Below are 13,019 nucleotides of genomic sequence, written 5' to 3'. Positions count from 1 at the left end.
ACCCTAACCCAAGCATCAGACAACACACCGATCTCATCTTTCCCATGGCTCTGGACATATACGGTTCGTGGAGACATTCGACCAAAGTAAAGACCATAGGTAAGTCTACCAGGCCAGCTTCAGTCAGCAGTGTTAGACCCTGACTCACTGAGAACGAGGGCCACCGACCTTATTAAGGTGCCATCCTACAAGTGCTACCTTGTTCCGCAGATATGCTGTGAATGCTCTCTTCTCTGGATATTCTAGCAGTGCCCCATGGTTTGAGTAATTGGGTAAGTGTTTGGCTCCTGATTCAAGGATGGAGGTTAACATTGATAGAGGGAGCAGTTGAACAACTGGAACATTTCAAAAATGTCATCTAGCCAATGAACTACTGAGAAGACACTCTGTCGCGGGTGCATAAATCTATTACGAGCAGAATCAATGGCAAAAAACAACACCCATTAAGCCAGACAAGACACTGTGGCAAAGTACAGTATGAGTGGTAATCTCAGCTTCTATCGCCGTGAGCGGCCCGAATTGACGGCATTGTTTCCTTTGATAATGGTTGGCAACCGTAAAGGTCTGCGTGGTGCTACAAGCACCTTATACGAGGCCAAACGTGCCCGGCTGGCAGAAGCCGTGAGTTCTCCATTTTTAATAGCTTCAGCTGTCTGGAAACCTGGGTGCACTTTCGGTGCGGTTCGAGCAGAGCGCTGACTCGCGTTTTTAGCGTCTTTGTCTCCTCTGCCAGAGAGGTCGGTTGAGAAGTCCTCATATTCCTTTCTTTGAGTGGGGCAGTATGGAGAGCGGGACATAGGGGCCCATCAAGGAGCGTGCAGTGGTCTTCTATCTGGTAGAAGCCAGGGGGTCAACTTCGAGAGACATCACCAGTAGTAAAGCATCCTGTCACGACCGACCTATGATGATAGGCAAGCAGGCAGCAGCAAGAATTATTCCAGGATCCAGGAATAACAGCACCTGCAACAGCAGGGGCAGCAGGGCCACCGGCAGTAGGGACTCCAGTGACTCAGTGAAGACCTTATCCCTGGCCCTTGCAACCATTTCCTCACGTATAATGAATGGCGAAAAGATAGTCAAGCTGTTGAGGCTTGGAACCGGGAAGGAGATCCAGTCAGCAATATACGCTAACCGCATACTGGTAACCTGGCTAGACACATATCCGGATGCTTCGTCTGCAGTGGGCTCTCCATCGAGTCCTGGCCCTTGGTGGCGCCGCCGGCGCTACCGACGAAGAACTTGAGAACACGAAACCTAGAAAGCATCTAGGGTTTGGTCTGCTTGGGCAGTTTCGCGGGGCATCTCAACCATGGTTAATAGATTCATAGTGACATATCGCGGACAGCATGAAAACACATCTGTTACATGGCCAGCACCGGGGCGCGTCCTGGAATGAATTCCGCCGCCACAAATACCGTCGTCGTAGACATCGAGCATCGAGACCAGAGAGTCCCCGATGGCCTCAGCCAATCCGTCGTCTGCGAATATAGAACTGCTAGGCAGGATGTATGGACTACCCTGCAAAGAGATTAAATGTCCCTGTGGAGTCGGACTGTGAGGGCGTCGTTGCGCATTTAGATAAGAATACTACACACGTGGTCGAATCCTTGAGCCTGAGGCTCGATCCTGTCTTGACTTTTTCTGAATCTGGGAATCCTCGATTGAGGACTTGTTTCGAGAGCTTTCAACATGGGCCTTGACAGTTGTTCTGGTCTCGAGGAGATGTCCAAGGACTTTGGAGACATGAGATGTTGGGGTTGTTGTTAAGCCCAGTGGGTTGAGGAATACTATCTGCTAAAATGGTCCATCAAGAAAGAGATCCAGTGGGCAAAAGATCCCTTGACCTTGAGTTATGATTCGACGGCCGTGTTAGAAGTTGACCGGTCTAGATCAGCGCCGCTACTGGCGATCGATGCGAGAGGCTAGATTGAGTCACCAGGGACAACAGTCAAAGTATACATTACCATTAACATCAGCCGGGGACACAAGCCGATTATTGAGGTCTGGAAGCTTGGTAGAAGCCGTTATGCTTCTATCCTTATAATTGATGTGTGGAGCTGCCCATAACTCGTTGTCACAGCACGATGGGGTGGTATATGGCAACCTTGAGTTGTCCCATGTATCACTCCCTCGGTCATCTCCGAAAGACATTGGGGATACCTGAGCGGAACGCGGCCAGGTACCAGACTGGGTAAATGTGCTACGCCTAACGCTGGGAAGATCAGATGGAAGCACTGAGGCCTTAGAATACAGGATGATACGTGCAGGCATGGGCGACGAATTAGAGTATGCTTTGTCTTCAAAGTACTTATTATCGGGGACGCCGCCTAGGGTCGCCATACCCCACGCGATGCCTCAAGGGTAAGGAGGCAGAGAAAGAAGGACTGTGTCAATTGAAAAACACCGGTCGACAAGTTCACGGATCTCAAATCGATTGTAAGTATTTCTCCGGACCACCTTTATCAGCGAATACAATGCTTTTATAAACCTGGTGCAGAGACTAGATCACTCGCATACTGTCAGCTTCTCCTGAATTGTAAACGCTGGTCTAATGTCTGTCAGAAACCTGAAACGTAAGCTGTCAATTTGGACGGAAACAACAGCTCAGGTGTGTCCGCGACTATACAACAGTTAAATGATATTGAAAAGATCCATGACTGTGATGATGCAACGAGTCACGAGGGCATCATATACACTTGGACTTCATTTAGTCTATCTACAATTAAGCGAAGATATACGACTCTTTCATTTCCAACCAGGAGATGCACTTCTTGGCCCAGGATGACGATTGGGAACTTCATTATGAGTGGACATCCATGCGACTCTTCATACCTTTAGCCTGATGCTTGATCTTTCTAATATTGTGAGAGATGTAGAGTCTCTATCTACCCGCGAGCGGCGATGGGTATAGATACCGGTTGTGCGGATTACCACGCATAGTGGCTTTATCTCAGTGCCCTACCTTAGGGTATGGGTACAGTGAACTAAGTACCCGCCACCATCGAGCAAAATGAGGGAAACAAGTAAGATATCATACTACCCTCTCGCCTCTCGGATAAAGTTGCCAAGGACACTTTAAAACAGTAACTCGTGTCAAAGGCGTCGCCTGGTTCGAATCACAGCTCTCGTGTCTGCAGAAGTATGTGAGAGACTTTGCAGACGCTCTCCTGATTATCCAGGGATGTCCGAGCACAAGGAGGACTCTCGCGCTCATTGGATTGGCGTCAATCTGCCGATCACTGGATATCCATGTGGTGATCCATATACATCAAGTCCATCTTTACGAGGTGTGAAGTAATTCTATGGGACCTGGGGTATCTGTGACGATTCAACTGGGAAGGGAGAAGCGCAAGTCTTTAACATCACCGCCAGTTCACGAACACCCTTTCGCTGTCAATCTCTCGGCAGGACGACAATACTAATGTCTCTAAGAATGTTGCTAATTCCCAGATTATCCTCCATCTGTTCAATTATCCATCGATCACTTGGGGGTGACGACAGCAACTTTGACTCTCCAAGCTGCCCAGCGCAGCAACGATCATCTGCTAGAAAAGGAAAAGAGTGTTAAGGATTTACATATCACATTCAAGCCGGAAGAATACATAATCCAAATCTACGCAAAAATACCCATATACCGGGGTGGGACGTTAGTGATAACTCAACTAACGATATGGCTACATTGCAAAGAACGAACCATATATCTAGTTAAAGGAAATCCTATGCAAAGCCGCAAATTTCATACATATCCTAACGAGAGATTCCACACACACTTCAGCAGGAAGGCTCCGGGCCATTAGGAACTGGAAACTATACATTACATTATATCTGCATGAGATACTCCTGGGAAGCCGATGCACCAATCGCTATCCCGGGAAAAAGCTGGCGGTTTTCCATGCCCCAACGCTTACAAAGAAAGAAGTCTTAAGTCTAACAAAGTAGGTGACTACGGCAGACAACGAAGCATATATCGAGGCCTTACCTAAGTGGTGGGTAATAGCCGAAGATTTTGGACCTCTACAGGTTCCAGTTAACGCCGAATGTTCTTATCCGAGAAGGATGGATCCGATTTGCGGTTAATACTTATATTGCTAAGTACCAAGGGCTTATTTCCAAACTCCAACAGGACATATGTGCGGTACTTAACAAGAAGGCTCAGGAGAAACATAGAGCTAAATTAGATATCGAAGTACGTCAGACGAAGAAACCACGCGTCACTCAGGACCTCGATACCGACGTTGATATTTTTGAGCTGTTCGAGGAATAGACAGACGGTACACCCTTGCTACCTAACAGTCGAGTACCATATTACTTGAGAAGAAATTCTTTCGCTTGACAAGGGAGTTAGCTCACATGCTCACTAAAATACAACATAGAGGACTCCCTCGACCAGGGGGTTATTGCCATGGTAGCAATCCCAAGTGAGTTAACCATACAACAACATGGAAATGCGTGATTCTCGACGAATCGATGAATCAAAAAAATCGTTCATGTGGCAGAGGCAGAGGAAGATATCAGGTTAAAAAGTGAGTTTCACTAGCAGTCGAAGCATAAAGAGTCCGATTTCCAACAAATCATGTCATGTCACCTTGGTGAGCAGTCTATGACTTCATTTAATGGGACTGGACGTATTGGAATGTTGATTGGGATTTTGCTCATGTCTTGGTAGGCTTGCAATTCTAGCTCGAATGATAGAGTTCCTCTAGTTGAAAGGTGATTTGGCAGAGTTCTCTATAGGTTTGAAGGGCGAAGCCCGAGAGTATAAAATCAAGATAATCGACAAGACGTGGAACAAGCTGGACAAGGGGCTTATTCCCGGCTCGCCACTCAGGTACAGAGATCTGGATGGAAGAAGACTGCAATTTCGAACATCTTTTCGCCCAGCAGCCAGGTACCTTTATTTCCACTATTGCCTACAGGTGCTACGGCGGGCATGGCGGTTCAACTAGGATAAGACTGCGGGCGGTATCTATAGATTCTAGTTCTAACTGCTTTGCATACTGGCCTGGTTGTTTCTGCAGAATACATTCTTGTTGGTTGGTTACTTAGGGAGCAAACTGATACATGATATCTGGATAATCTATTCTTGTTTTAGCTACAGAGACGATGTTACTACATTAAACCTCATAATGGAGACTCACAATGAAGGTTAATTATCATCATATATAAATCATTCATTGATCCACGACAGTACCAAGCCCTAATTAGTCCTACAAAGTAAGAAATAAAGAGTAACCAACCATAAAGAACAACCCCTATCCCACAAGCTCAACATTCTAATCGCAATGTAACCCCAAACCACAGTTCCCGAACCCCATATATAAACCTCGGTCCATCCAAACCTCCCCTCCCCTCAAATAAAAAGACATAAAAGTATAAAAACCACATCAATCACCTGACAAAATACAAATCGCAATCTCCAATCCTTCACCTAATCTACGAATCAATCTTCTTATCAAATCAGTCGCAATAGCCATTGATAACCGATAAGCCGGGGCGTTGGTTGGGGATCCATCTTCTTGGCAAACGCAACCGCATTAAATAATAAATTAGCGACCACCTCCTCTTTCCGCCTCGTATACGAAGCCCAATCTCACCTCCCTTCATATCCCTACCTTTCCACCAGAAACCAAAAAAAGGGAGAAAAAGAAGAAAAAGAAAGAGGCAAAATGGCCTTCCGCAACGGGTCCTTCGCGACCTTTCTCATCGTCTGCCGTATGTTCTTCCGAATAACCTCATAACCAAAATCCCCATAACCACACTTTAAAGAACCACCAACTAACAAAAGAGAAACAGCAACGGCCTTCTTCCTGGGAATCATCTTCTCCCTCCTCCCCTACGACTACCCAATTCTCTGGTCCAACCACCCCACCCCACCCACCCACTACGACTACTTCGAAGCCCACCTCCGCTTCCTGCACGCCTCGCCCCCCCTAATCCCCCGCATCCTCCACATCGTCATCTTCCTCGGCCTCCTCGGCCTAATCCTCAAGCTCTACAAGCCCTCCGAATCAAACATGCTCTTCGACGGCGCGTCGCTGGTTCTCTACATGTGCGGAATCACCGTCTACATTGCCAATATCGTTAAGGGGTTGAGGTTGGTCAGCGCGGGCAAGTATGGGGAGGATTTGGCTACGAGTGAAGAGGATAAGGGGCAGATTTTGGGACGGGAGGATTCGTTGAAGGTGCTTGCGGCTAGCAATACTATTCTTGCGTTGGTTTTGATTGGGGTTTTGGTTTTGCAGGCGGGGCAGTGGTATGCGGAGCGGAAGGATGCGCAGGAGGTGGAGGATATGGATGGGAAGAAGGGGGGTTCTTCTTCTTCTTCTTCTTCTGCTGCTGGGGTGGAGGCTGAGGGGGTTAGTTCGGGGGTTAAGGGGAAGGGCGGGGCTAAGAAGAGGAATTGAGGTGTGTTGGGTTGGATTTTTATGGGTGAGGTGTGGTATGGAGGGTGGATGGTTGAGTTGGGGCGTGTGTGAGTGGTGATGTTCTTTTACACTATTGTTTATTTGTGGAGGTAGGGCTGGCATATCTGCCTTGATATTGGTCATGTAAAAGTACTCGCATAGTAGTATATCCTCCACTACTATCTGTCTATGTACACATACTGTCTCGTTTCACGATCGTCACGCTGTAGGGGAATCATAAGAGAATGAAAGAGCCAACGAAATCATAATCGCACTACATCACCCGCTCCGGCGCAAACGAAAACGGACTCCGCGGCAGATCCGGCGATCGCGGACTCAGCGCCTTGGCGAACAGGTCCTCGCCCGAGTCGGCGCTGGACGTGCGCGCGATCGTGCCCAACGACGCGAACCCGTTGTTGTTCTCGTCGCGGTTCTGCTGCGCTTGGATCGACTCGGGCGGGTAATGCGCCACCGTCCGGACCGGTTCTGGCGCCTCGGCCTTGGGCGTCGGCTGCTGGACGGTATGGAAAGAGGTGAAGGACGACACCGCGACGTCGGGGGACTGAGGGGAGAGTAGATGATGCGTGGCCGCTGCCGTCCCTGGCGGTGTTAGTAAAGTATCCTCATGCATGGAAAGGGGTGGCAACCCACCATCCGACTTGGGAGACAGCTCGCGCTGGCCCGTCTGTAAACGCAGTCCCTTCAGCTTTTCTCCTAGTTTGCCTCCGGTACTGGGCGAGACGGGCGTAGTCGGGCCCATGGGATAGCGCGGGTCAGGATTACTCTGGATGGAGTTTCTCTGAGAGTCTGCATTCGATCCGACTCCAAAATTCGTCTCGATCCATTCCTTCTCCTGCAGCGCCATGTGTAAGGCAATGCCCTCCGCGTTGGTGAGACATTCCTCCCGAATCTCCTTGTCCAGTGACTGCAGCCGTTTCTTTGCCCAGATCGTGTGCAGAACACCCTTCTTGCCGGCGGACCGCCCGTCCGCACCCAATTCTGGCGGGAAGATGGCCGGTAGGGGGTTCAGTTGCAGGGAGTGCTTCTTGGCAGCCGACTCCGTGGTCGGGGGTTCATACGATAAGGTGACGACGGGCGGGATGGTCACATGCGGTGGGAGGAGGAAGTATACGCGGCGGGTGTGGTCGTTGGTTCGTTCGTCGGCCGGCAGCACAGCCTGCTTGCCTTCCCAGGAGACATGCCAGGCGCCGCCGGCGGAGGATCGGGTCAAGTCATCGTCTTCCCATTCAATCATCAAGATCTTCGTTCCCTCATTGGCCTTTCCGGCTTCGAACTCAAACCGAGCTAACGCGGTGATGGAGAGACTGCCCGTCGGGACGCGGGGCGTCTCGAGGGCGGCAAACTCGCTGTCGGGGGTGAAAGGCGGCGCTTGAGACATGGCGAAATAGGAGAGATACCACAGGGGACAGGTAAAAGAAAAGCAAAAAAAGGGAAGTGGTTTCCGAATCAGGAATAACACGAACTGGATTGCAGGACGACGCTCAGACTGGCTAACAGCCGGGCTGCGAAGATGGACGATACATCTGAAGAGGTGGTGGTTTGGAGAAACGATCAATGGGCGGGAAACGCTGGTGGATCACGGGATAAAGGTCGGCTTTTAGCGCCACAGTAATTTTTCCCTTGCAGTGGAAAAGGTCTTATTGTTGGTGCTATTATTCGTCCTTCCAGGGAGGAATGGAGGAGAAAACCTCGTCTTGGTTTGAGGGGCTGACGATCGTGGGTTCTAATTATAGTTTTATAGTCTCTTGGCACGGCGGCAGGTCGACATCATTGTTTGTTTGTGGTTTGTGGTCCGTCTCTACGTCCTGTATATACGCTTTTATATACGGGAGTATCCCGTGTACAATCTTCAGTATAAGTATACTACTCACCATGATCTGTCCCTCTTTGAGACCAGGAAATAAACACAAATCATCTCCCTCGGAGTAGAAACATGTAACGTAGTGGCCCATCTATTCGTCTCATGTCAGCAATGTCCGCATCATAGATCACGAGGCGATGAACGCACCACATCCACTTCCGCCTGTATCCGTCCCGCTCATCACTCCCGCGGCTTGAAACCTGCCGTTGGAAAACAAGATAGAGGAATCTCACCCCTAGATATCCGCTTCCTGTGACATTCTACCAGGAAACCCGTTCGATCGAATTCGTCACGGTAAATACTAAAAACCCATCTACAGGTACGATACCGTATCGTACAAGAGACTAGACCCTTCATTCACGATGATCAAACGCGGAGACCAAGAAGCATATCAGACGAGGTGAGCGGCAATCAGTGGTGATAATGCGACCATAGTCCCGGCCAAGAATGTGATGCCATAAAGAGTCAACCCCGTCCTGCAGGGGAAGTGCTTAATTTAGCATAAGCCGGGGCCATCCACGCCAGATCAGTCTCGGCATCTGATGAAGAAAGAGCAATAACACGATCTCATTGGTATGCCCACAAGGGCTCGAGGAGAGGGGGAAGAATTCATCTGCAGTGGATGTGGACATGATGCACCCCTTATCACAGATGCTGGCGTGGTATAGCCGCCGTGTGCTGACTGTGATATCGAGTTGAAGCCCTTGATGAAGACGGTCGATGCGGGAGATCTCCACCAAGGGGGTATTTGGCGTCAACATGAGCTATTCATAGAATTAGCATGCTGACTTAGGGCTTGGAGGAGGAAAAGGATATGCAGGAGAACCGACCATTCCCTGAATTCTGCAACCGTCACCCGGCACTAGTCAAGGAGGGGTCTGGCTATGGATTGCCAGCCAGATGGTCCTTTCCAGGACATTCTTGAAAATATTGACTTTGGTAGGCGGCGAGCAAAGTTTGAAGCTTGCACAAGACTCAATCACCCCCGTTGGCCGTATGATTCCATACGAACAAGCTACTTGCATTTCAACAATCGCAGCTTAATCCTCATCGCAATCAGCACAGGATACATTCATTGTATATAGCAACCACCAAACCCAGATCCAAAAATAGAGACACTTGATATGGGCGTTACCAAAAATATCCACCCTTGTCTACACCCACCACTAAGAATCCCGGTCCTCCAGAAAAAGATGTACCCAAAATAACTTCCTTAGTCTGTGATGAAAATAGAAAGCCTGCAGGGAATACAAACCCTAGTGCTGTAGGCATGTACAGGAGGTGTGCCTACCCCTCCCCCTCTTACGCATGGCCTTCCCCTCCTCCCCTCTGTCCCTCCGTCTTGGACATTTGGTCTGTAACCGTCTCCTCGACCTCCATCACAGTAGAGGGGCATTCACATCTCGGTATTGGCTGACCGGGATGCAGTGACTCCCCGGTCGAAATTCATCACAACGATCCGGGCTAGACAGTAGTGCCGGATTGGCTGCTTATTCCAGTGGATAGAATCCTTCCATGGACGGTGGGCGCGCGACGATCCCTGTTGACCGGTTTCGATAGTTGATATCACGGCGGCAATACAGGGTTAATTGTGTGATGATGCACCTCATTGGTTCCCGTTAACCAACAACAATGAGGAAGTGCGATGTTCTCATACATTCTATTGGTCAGGACACTCCCGAAGGATCCAGCAAGCGGGATCGAAATCGAAAAAGAGAAAAAAGCAAAGAAAGTCAAGGGCATATACCGAGACTACATCCCCAAGATGAAAAATAAAAAAAAAGACGAAAATAGGAGCGTAGCGCCGAGGGTTCCCACTCATCACATTTCCCACGTCATCCGTCGTCCCCACACATTCTTCTGCCCCGCTGCCAATCATCGGCCGTTGCGCTGCGGACCGTCTGAGGGGAACGACTCCATTCTCCTCCGAAACCAGTCTAGTGCCGGCGCTTAACTGCAGGTGCCATGTCTTTGGTGTCGCCTTGATTGGCTCTGAGCGGACCTTTTTTGGTAGACCTCACGAAGCGCTGGTACTCTGCCAGTTCCTGTGCCTCTTCCCTCCCTCAATGGCTGGAATCGACGGATTGCTGGATGGAGGTGAGAACGATGGGCAAAAAGTCAAAATTGAATGCCGTGTAGCCCCTCCGTCTTTGTTTCTGTCAAATTTGTAATCCCTTGAGTTGGGACTCCGGTACGATAGGCACCGTTAAAGTGAACGTGGAGGCGGTCATGCAGGCTGCCTGCGGCATGATTGCGGCGCAATCTCTACAGTGTAATCGGATGAAACACCTTTGAGAAGTCTTCCATTGACCGGGATCCTGAAGCCACCGTCTTCTAGCCACCCGCCGTAGAATGTAGCCCCCCTACATGTGCATTCTGCAGAGAACATGAAACGTCGAGCGCGTCTTCTCTACCAATCAGGCCCGGTAGAGGATCAGAGACGATCACGCTTGGCTTCGCGGTCGCCGATTGTGGAGAGACTCCAAAGATCGAGTAGGCTGCTGATTTGCAGGGGCGAAACACAATCAGCCACCACTGAGATTAAACTAACAGGCGGTTAGTTCCAGCTTCGCAGCGAGCAAAGTTTACGGGGGAGTGATAGAGTAGACGTCCTGAATCCTTCCACCACGGCTGAGTAGGGCTGGCGCCGTATCGTGTAAATTACACAACAGTAATATTACACCAACGGTATTCCATCAATACGCCATGGACGGACGGTACAGTACCATCGAACTGAACAACGTTCAACTACTGTCGAACCAACATCCACTTCAACCTTCCTGACTTGCTAGCCAGTTTTCATCACACTCGAATTGGTGTATCGCTAGTCCTCGGTGGGCCTACGCTGTATTGACTCCCCAAGATGCCGGATATCCTTGATCGAGGAAGCCATGGTGCATAGAGTTGGGCAACAACACGGAGAAATCCGTCCATTGAGTCGGGTGGTAGGGTAGGAACACGCTAGGATGCATGTCACCGCGCCTGTTTCGCTGATATCTTCTCCCATTGTTCCTTTTGGCGGTTTCTCAGCACCCCTCAGCCTCAGCCGCATGCCCGTCCGCAAGGGAAGCCCAATCGCCGCCGTTACCAGATCCCCGGGTCTCGCTGGCGTTCTTTGCTCGACCCTACCCAAGGATCCTGCCATCGGACTGGCTGCGGTAAAGCGAAACCAGTGGGAAGAGGTCACTGATTACCTGTGTTAGATTAACACGTGTGACTATCACAGACGAGAATGAGACCGAGCGGGGCATCTGGTAAACCCATACGACATCATAATGGATCCGGTCTGGCGGGTCGACACACCAACTCCAATATATCGGTGTCGGGATGTCATCTTGAGCTCGGGCCTTCAAATTCAATTCACTGGCACAAGTCATCGGGTCAAAGCGGGTTTCGCCCTATGATAGATCGTCGTGTGAACATGGCTGCTCTTAAACATTTAGTGTGAGCTTTTTCCTATGGTCAACATAATCCAAAATACATTGGGATAGTTTCTGCGGAAATTCATGTTTTCCTAGCAGGCCAAGACAGAACAGAGTTTGTAAACACATAAATCATGATAGGAGTTAATCATTAGCATATCATTTACCTTCCTGTACGGGCAAGTAAGCAAAGGGAACCTGCTGACGAAGAAAACGAAGGCATCGGAGCCACCAAGGCATTATGTCAATTTTCTATGGACATAGTAGAGAAGGACCCCGCAGTGGAAAGATATCAAGGAAAATCAATTTAACCATCGCCTATCCTAAGTAAAAGCATTTCCCTCAACGCCATAACGCCGAAAGCCTGCGCTAGTGCACCTGACCGTTTCCAAAATAAACTTTCATGATACCGGACATTGAAAAATCTAGGGCTCATTCGAGTCCTCGCGCTTTCTCCGCTTTCCCTTAGGAGGATCATCGAGCTGTGTTCGTTTGAAGGTTATGGTATGAGTGATGACATGCCGTACGCTGAATCTTCCACTGGGAACCGCGCTGTGTGGGCCTTCCCAGTAGCGCAATCTCCAATCCGAAGGAGACGCAGAGTAAGGTGAATAGAGGGTGTTTGCACTTCTGGGGGCCTCAATAATCGGCGAATACTTGGGAGGAGGCGGGATACGTAAAGCCCGCAGGCTCCTTGGGTCTCTTCTGACTGGAGGTGCTGTGTACGGTGTTGGTGGTGGCAGCGAAGCGGCGGCTGACCTGGACGAGTCACCACTGAAGCTGAATGTACCACTGACTGCACTGGTCGGGCGTGATGCGGGCTGGGACATTGGAGAATTTGATGCGGTGGAGTGGCCTTCCCTCAGGGTGTGGATCTTAGAAAAGTCAGGCTCCCCAGTGATAGGGGATAAGATAGGCTGAAACTTCTTGAGGAACTCTGTGTAGGCTGCGGGAGGTGTGATTGGTGTCGAGAGTGGTTCATCCCCTCTACCATTGCCTGCTGAAAGGCTGGAAGATCCTGAGTCCTCTTGAAGCTCTGATGGAAAGACCATAGTCCGAGGGGTTTGCAATGGATGGAGAGTTGGTTTGAAAGAAGGCATCTTGGGCGGAAAAGATCGACTGATCAAAATGAATACCGATAAATTCAGACGAGTGAAGGAGTGAGAAAGAAAGAAGAATAGAATCAAGTAACGGACGACAATGTAGACCACGCGCCTGACCTTTACACGTGCGTGGAAGTAGACAGCATAGTAGGAGTCATGCAATGGATGGAGCAGACCATACAAGTCAGGCCACAGGGCGAGAGAGTTG

The 13,019-nt window shown here is 49.7% G+C and overlaps 5 protein-coding genes across 5 annotated transcripts; 2 read left to right on the top strand and 3 right to left on the bottom strand.

Moving 5' to 3' along the window:
• Positions 1 to 477: 477 nt before the first annotated feature.
• On the top strand, positions 478 to 1,269 carry AO090003001275 (uncharacterized protein; the record flags this gene model as incomplete). The annotated part of the gene is made up of 3 exons (XM_023235246.1): positions 478 to 621; positions 942 to 1,012; positions 1,155 to 1,269. 3 exons carry the CDS (start codon positions 478 to 480, stop codon positions 1,267 to 1,269), a joined length of 330 nt encoding a protein of 109 aa, XP_023090283.1.
• A 4,397-nt stretch (positions 1,270 to 5,666) lies between these two features.
• Positions 5,667 to 6,404, top strand: AO090003001273 (putative secretory component protein shr3; the record flags this gene model as incomplete). Its single annotated transcript, XM_001820288.3, has 2 exons — positions 5,667 to 5,712; positions 5,794 to 6,404. 2 exons carry the CDS (start codon positions 5,667 to 5,669, stop codon positions 6,402 to 6,404), a joined length of 657 nt encoding a protein of 218 aa, XP_001820340.1.
• Positions 6,405 to 6,678: 274 nt separating this feature from the next.
• AO090003001272 (uncharacterized protein) lies at positions 6,679 to 7,803 on the bottom strand (the record flags this gene model as incomplete). Its single annotated transcript, XM_001820287.3, has 2 exons — positions 6,679 to 6,995; positions 7,056 to 7,803. The coding sequence occupies 2 exons, from the start codon at positions 7,801 to 7,803 to the stop codon at positions 6,679 to 6,681; spliced, it is 1,065 nt and encodes a 354-aa protein (XP_001820339.1).
• A 2,917-nt stretch (positions 7,804 to 10,720) lies between these two features.
• AO090003001271 (uncharacterized protein) lies at positions 10,721 to 11,258 on the bottom strand (the record flags this gene model as incomplete). Its single annotated transcript, XM_023235245.1, is given in 3 exon segments — positions 10,721 to 10,832; positions 10,838 to 10,927; positions 11,131 to 11,258. Coding segments are annotated over 3 exon segments (330 nt in total).
• Positions 11,259 to 12,133: 875 nt separating this feature from the next.
• On the bottom strand, positions 12,134 to 12,808 carry AO090003001270 (uncharacterized protein; the record flags this gene model as incomplete). Its single annotated transcript, XM_001820285.3, has 1 exon — positions 12,134 to 12,808. The coding sequence occupies one exon, from the start codon at positions 12,806 to 12,808 to the stop codon at positions 12,134 to 12,136; it is 675 nt and encodes a 224-aa protein (XP_001820337.1).
• Positions 12,809 to 13,019: the final 211 nt, after the last annotated feature.

The sequence above is a fragment of the Aspergillus oryzae genome, chromosome 2 (assembly GCF_000184455.2).
Source record: "Aspergillus oryzae RIB40 DNA, chromosome 2".
Taxonomy (NCBI): domain Eukaryota; kingdom Fungi; phylum Ascomycota; class Eurotiomycetes; order Eurotiales; family Aspergillaceae; genus Aspergillus; species Aspergillus oryzae.
This window is presented reverse-complemented; position numbering and strand designations above follow the sequence as displayed.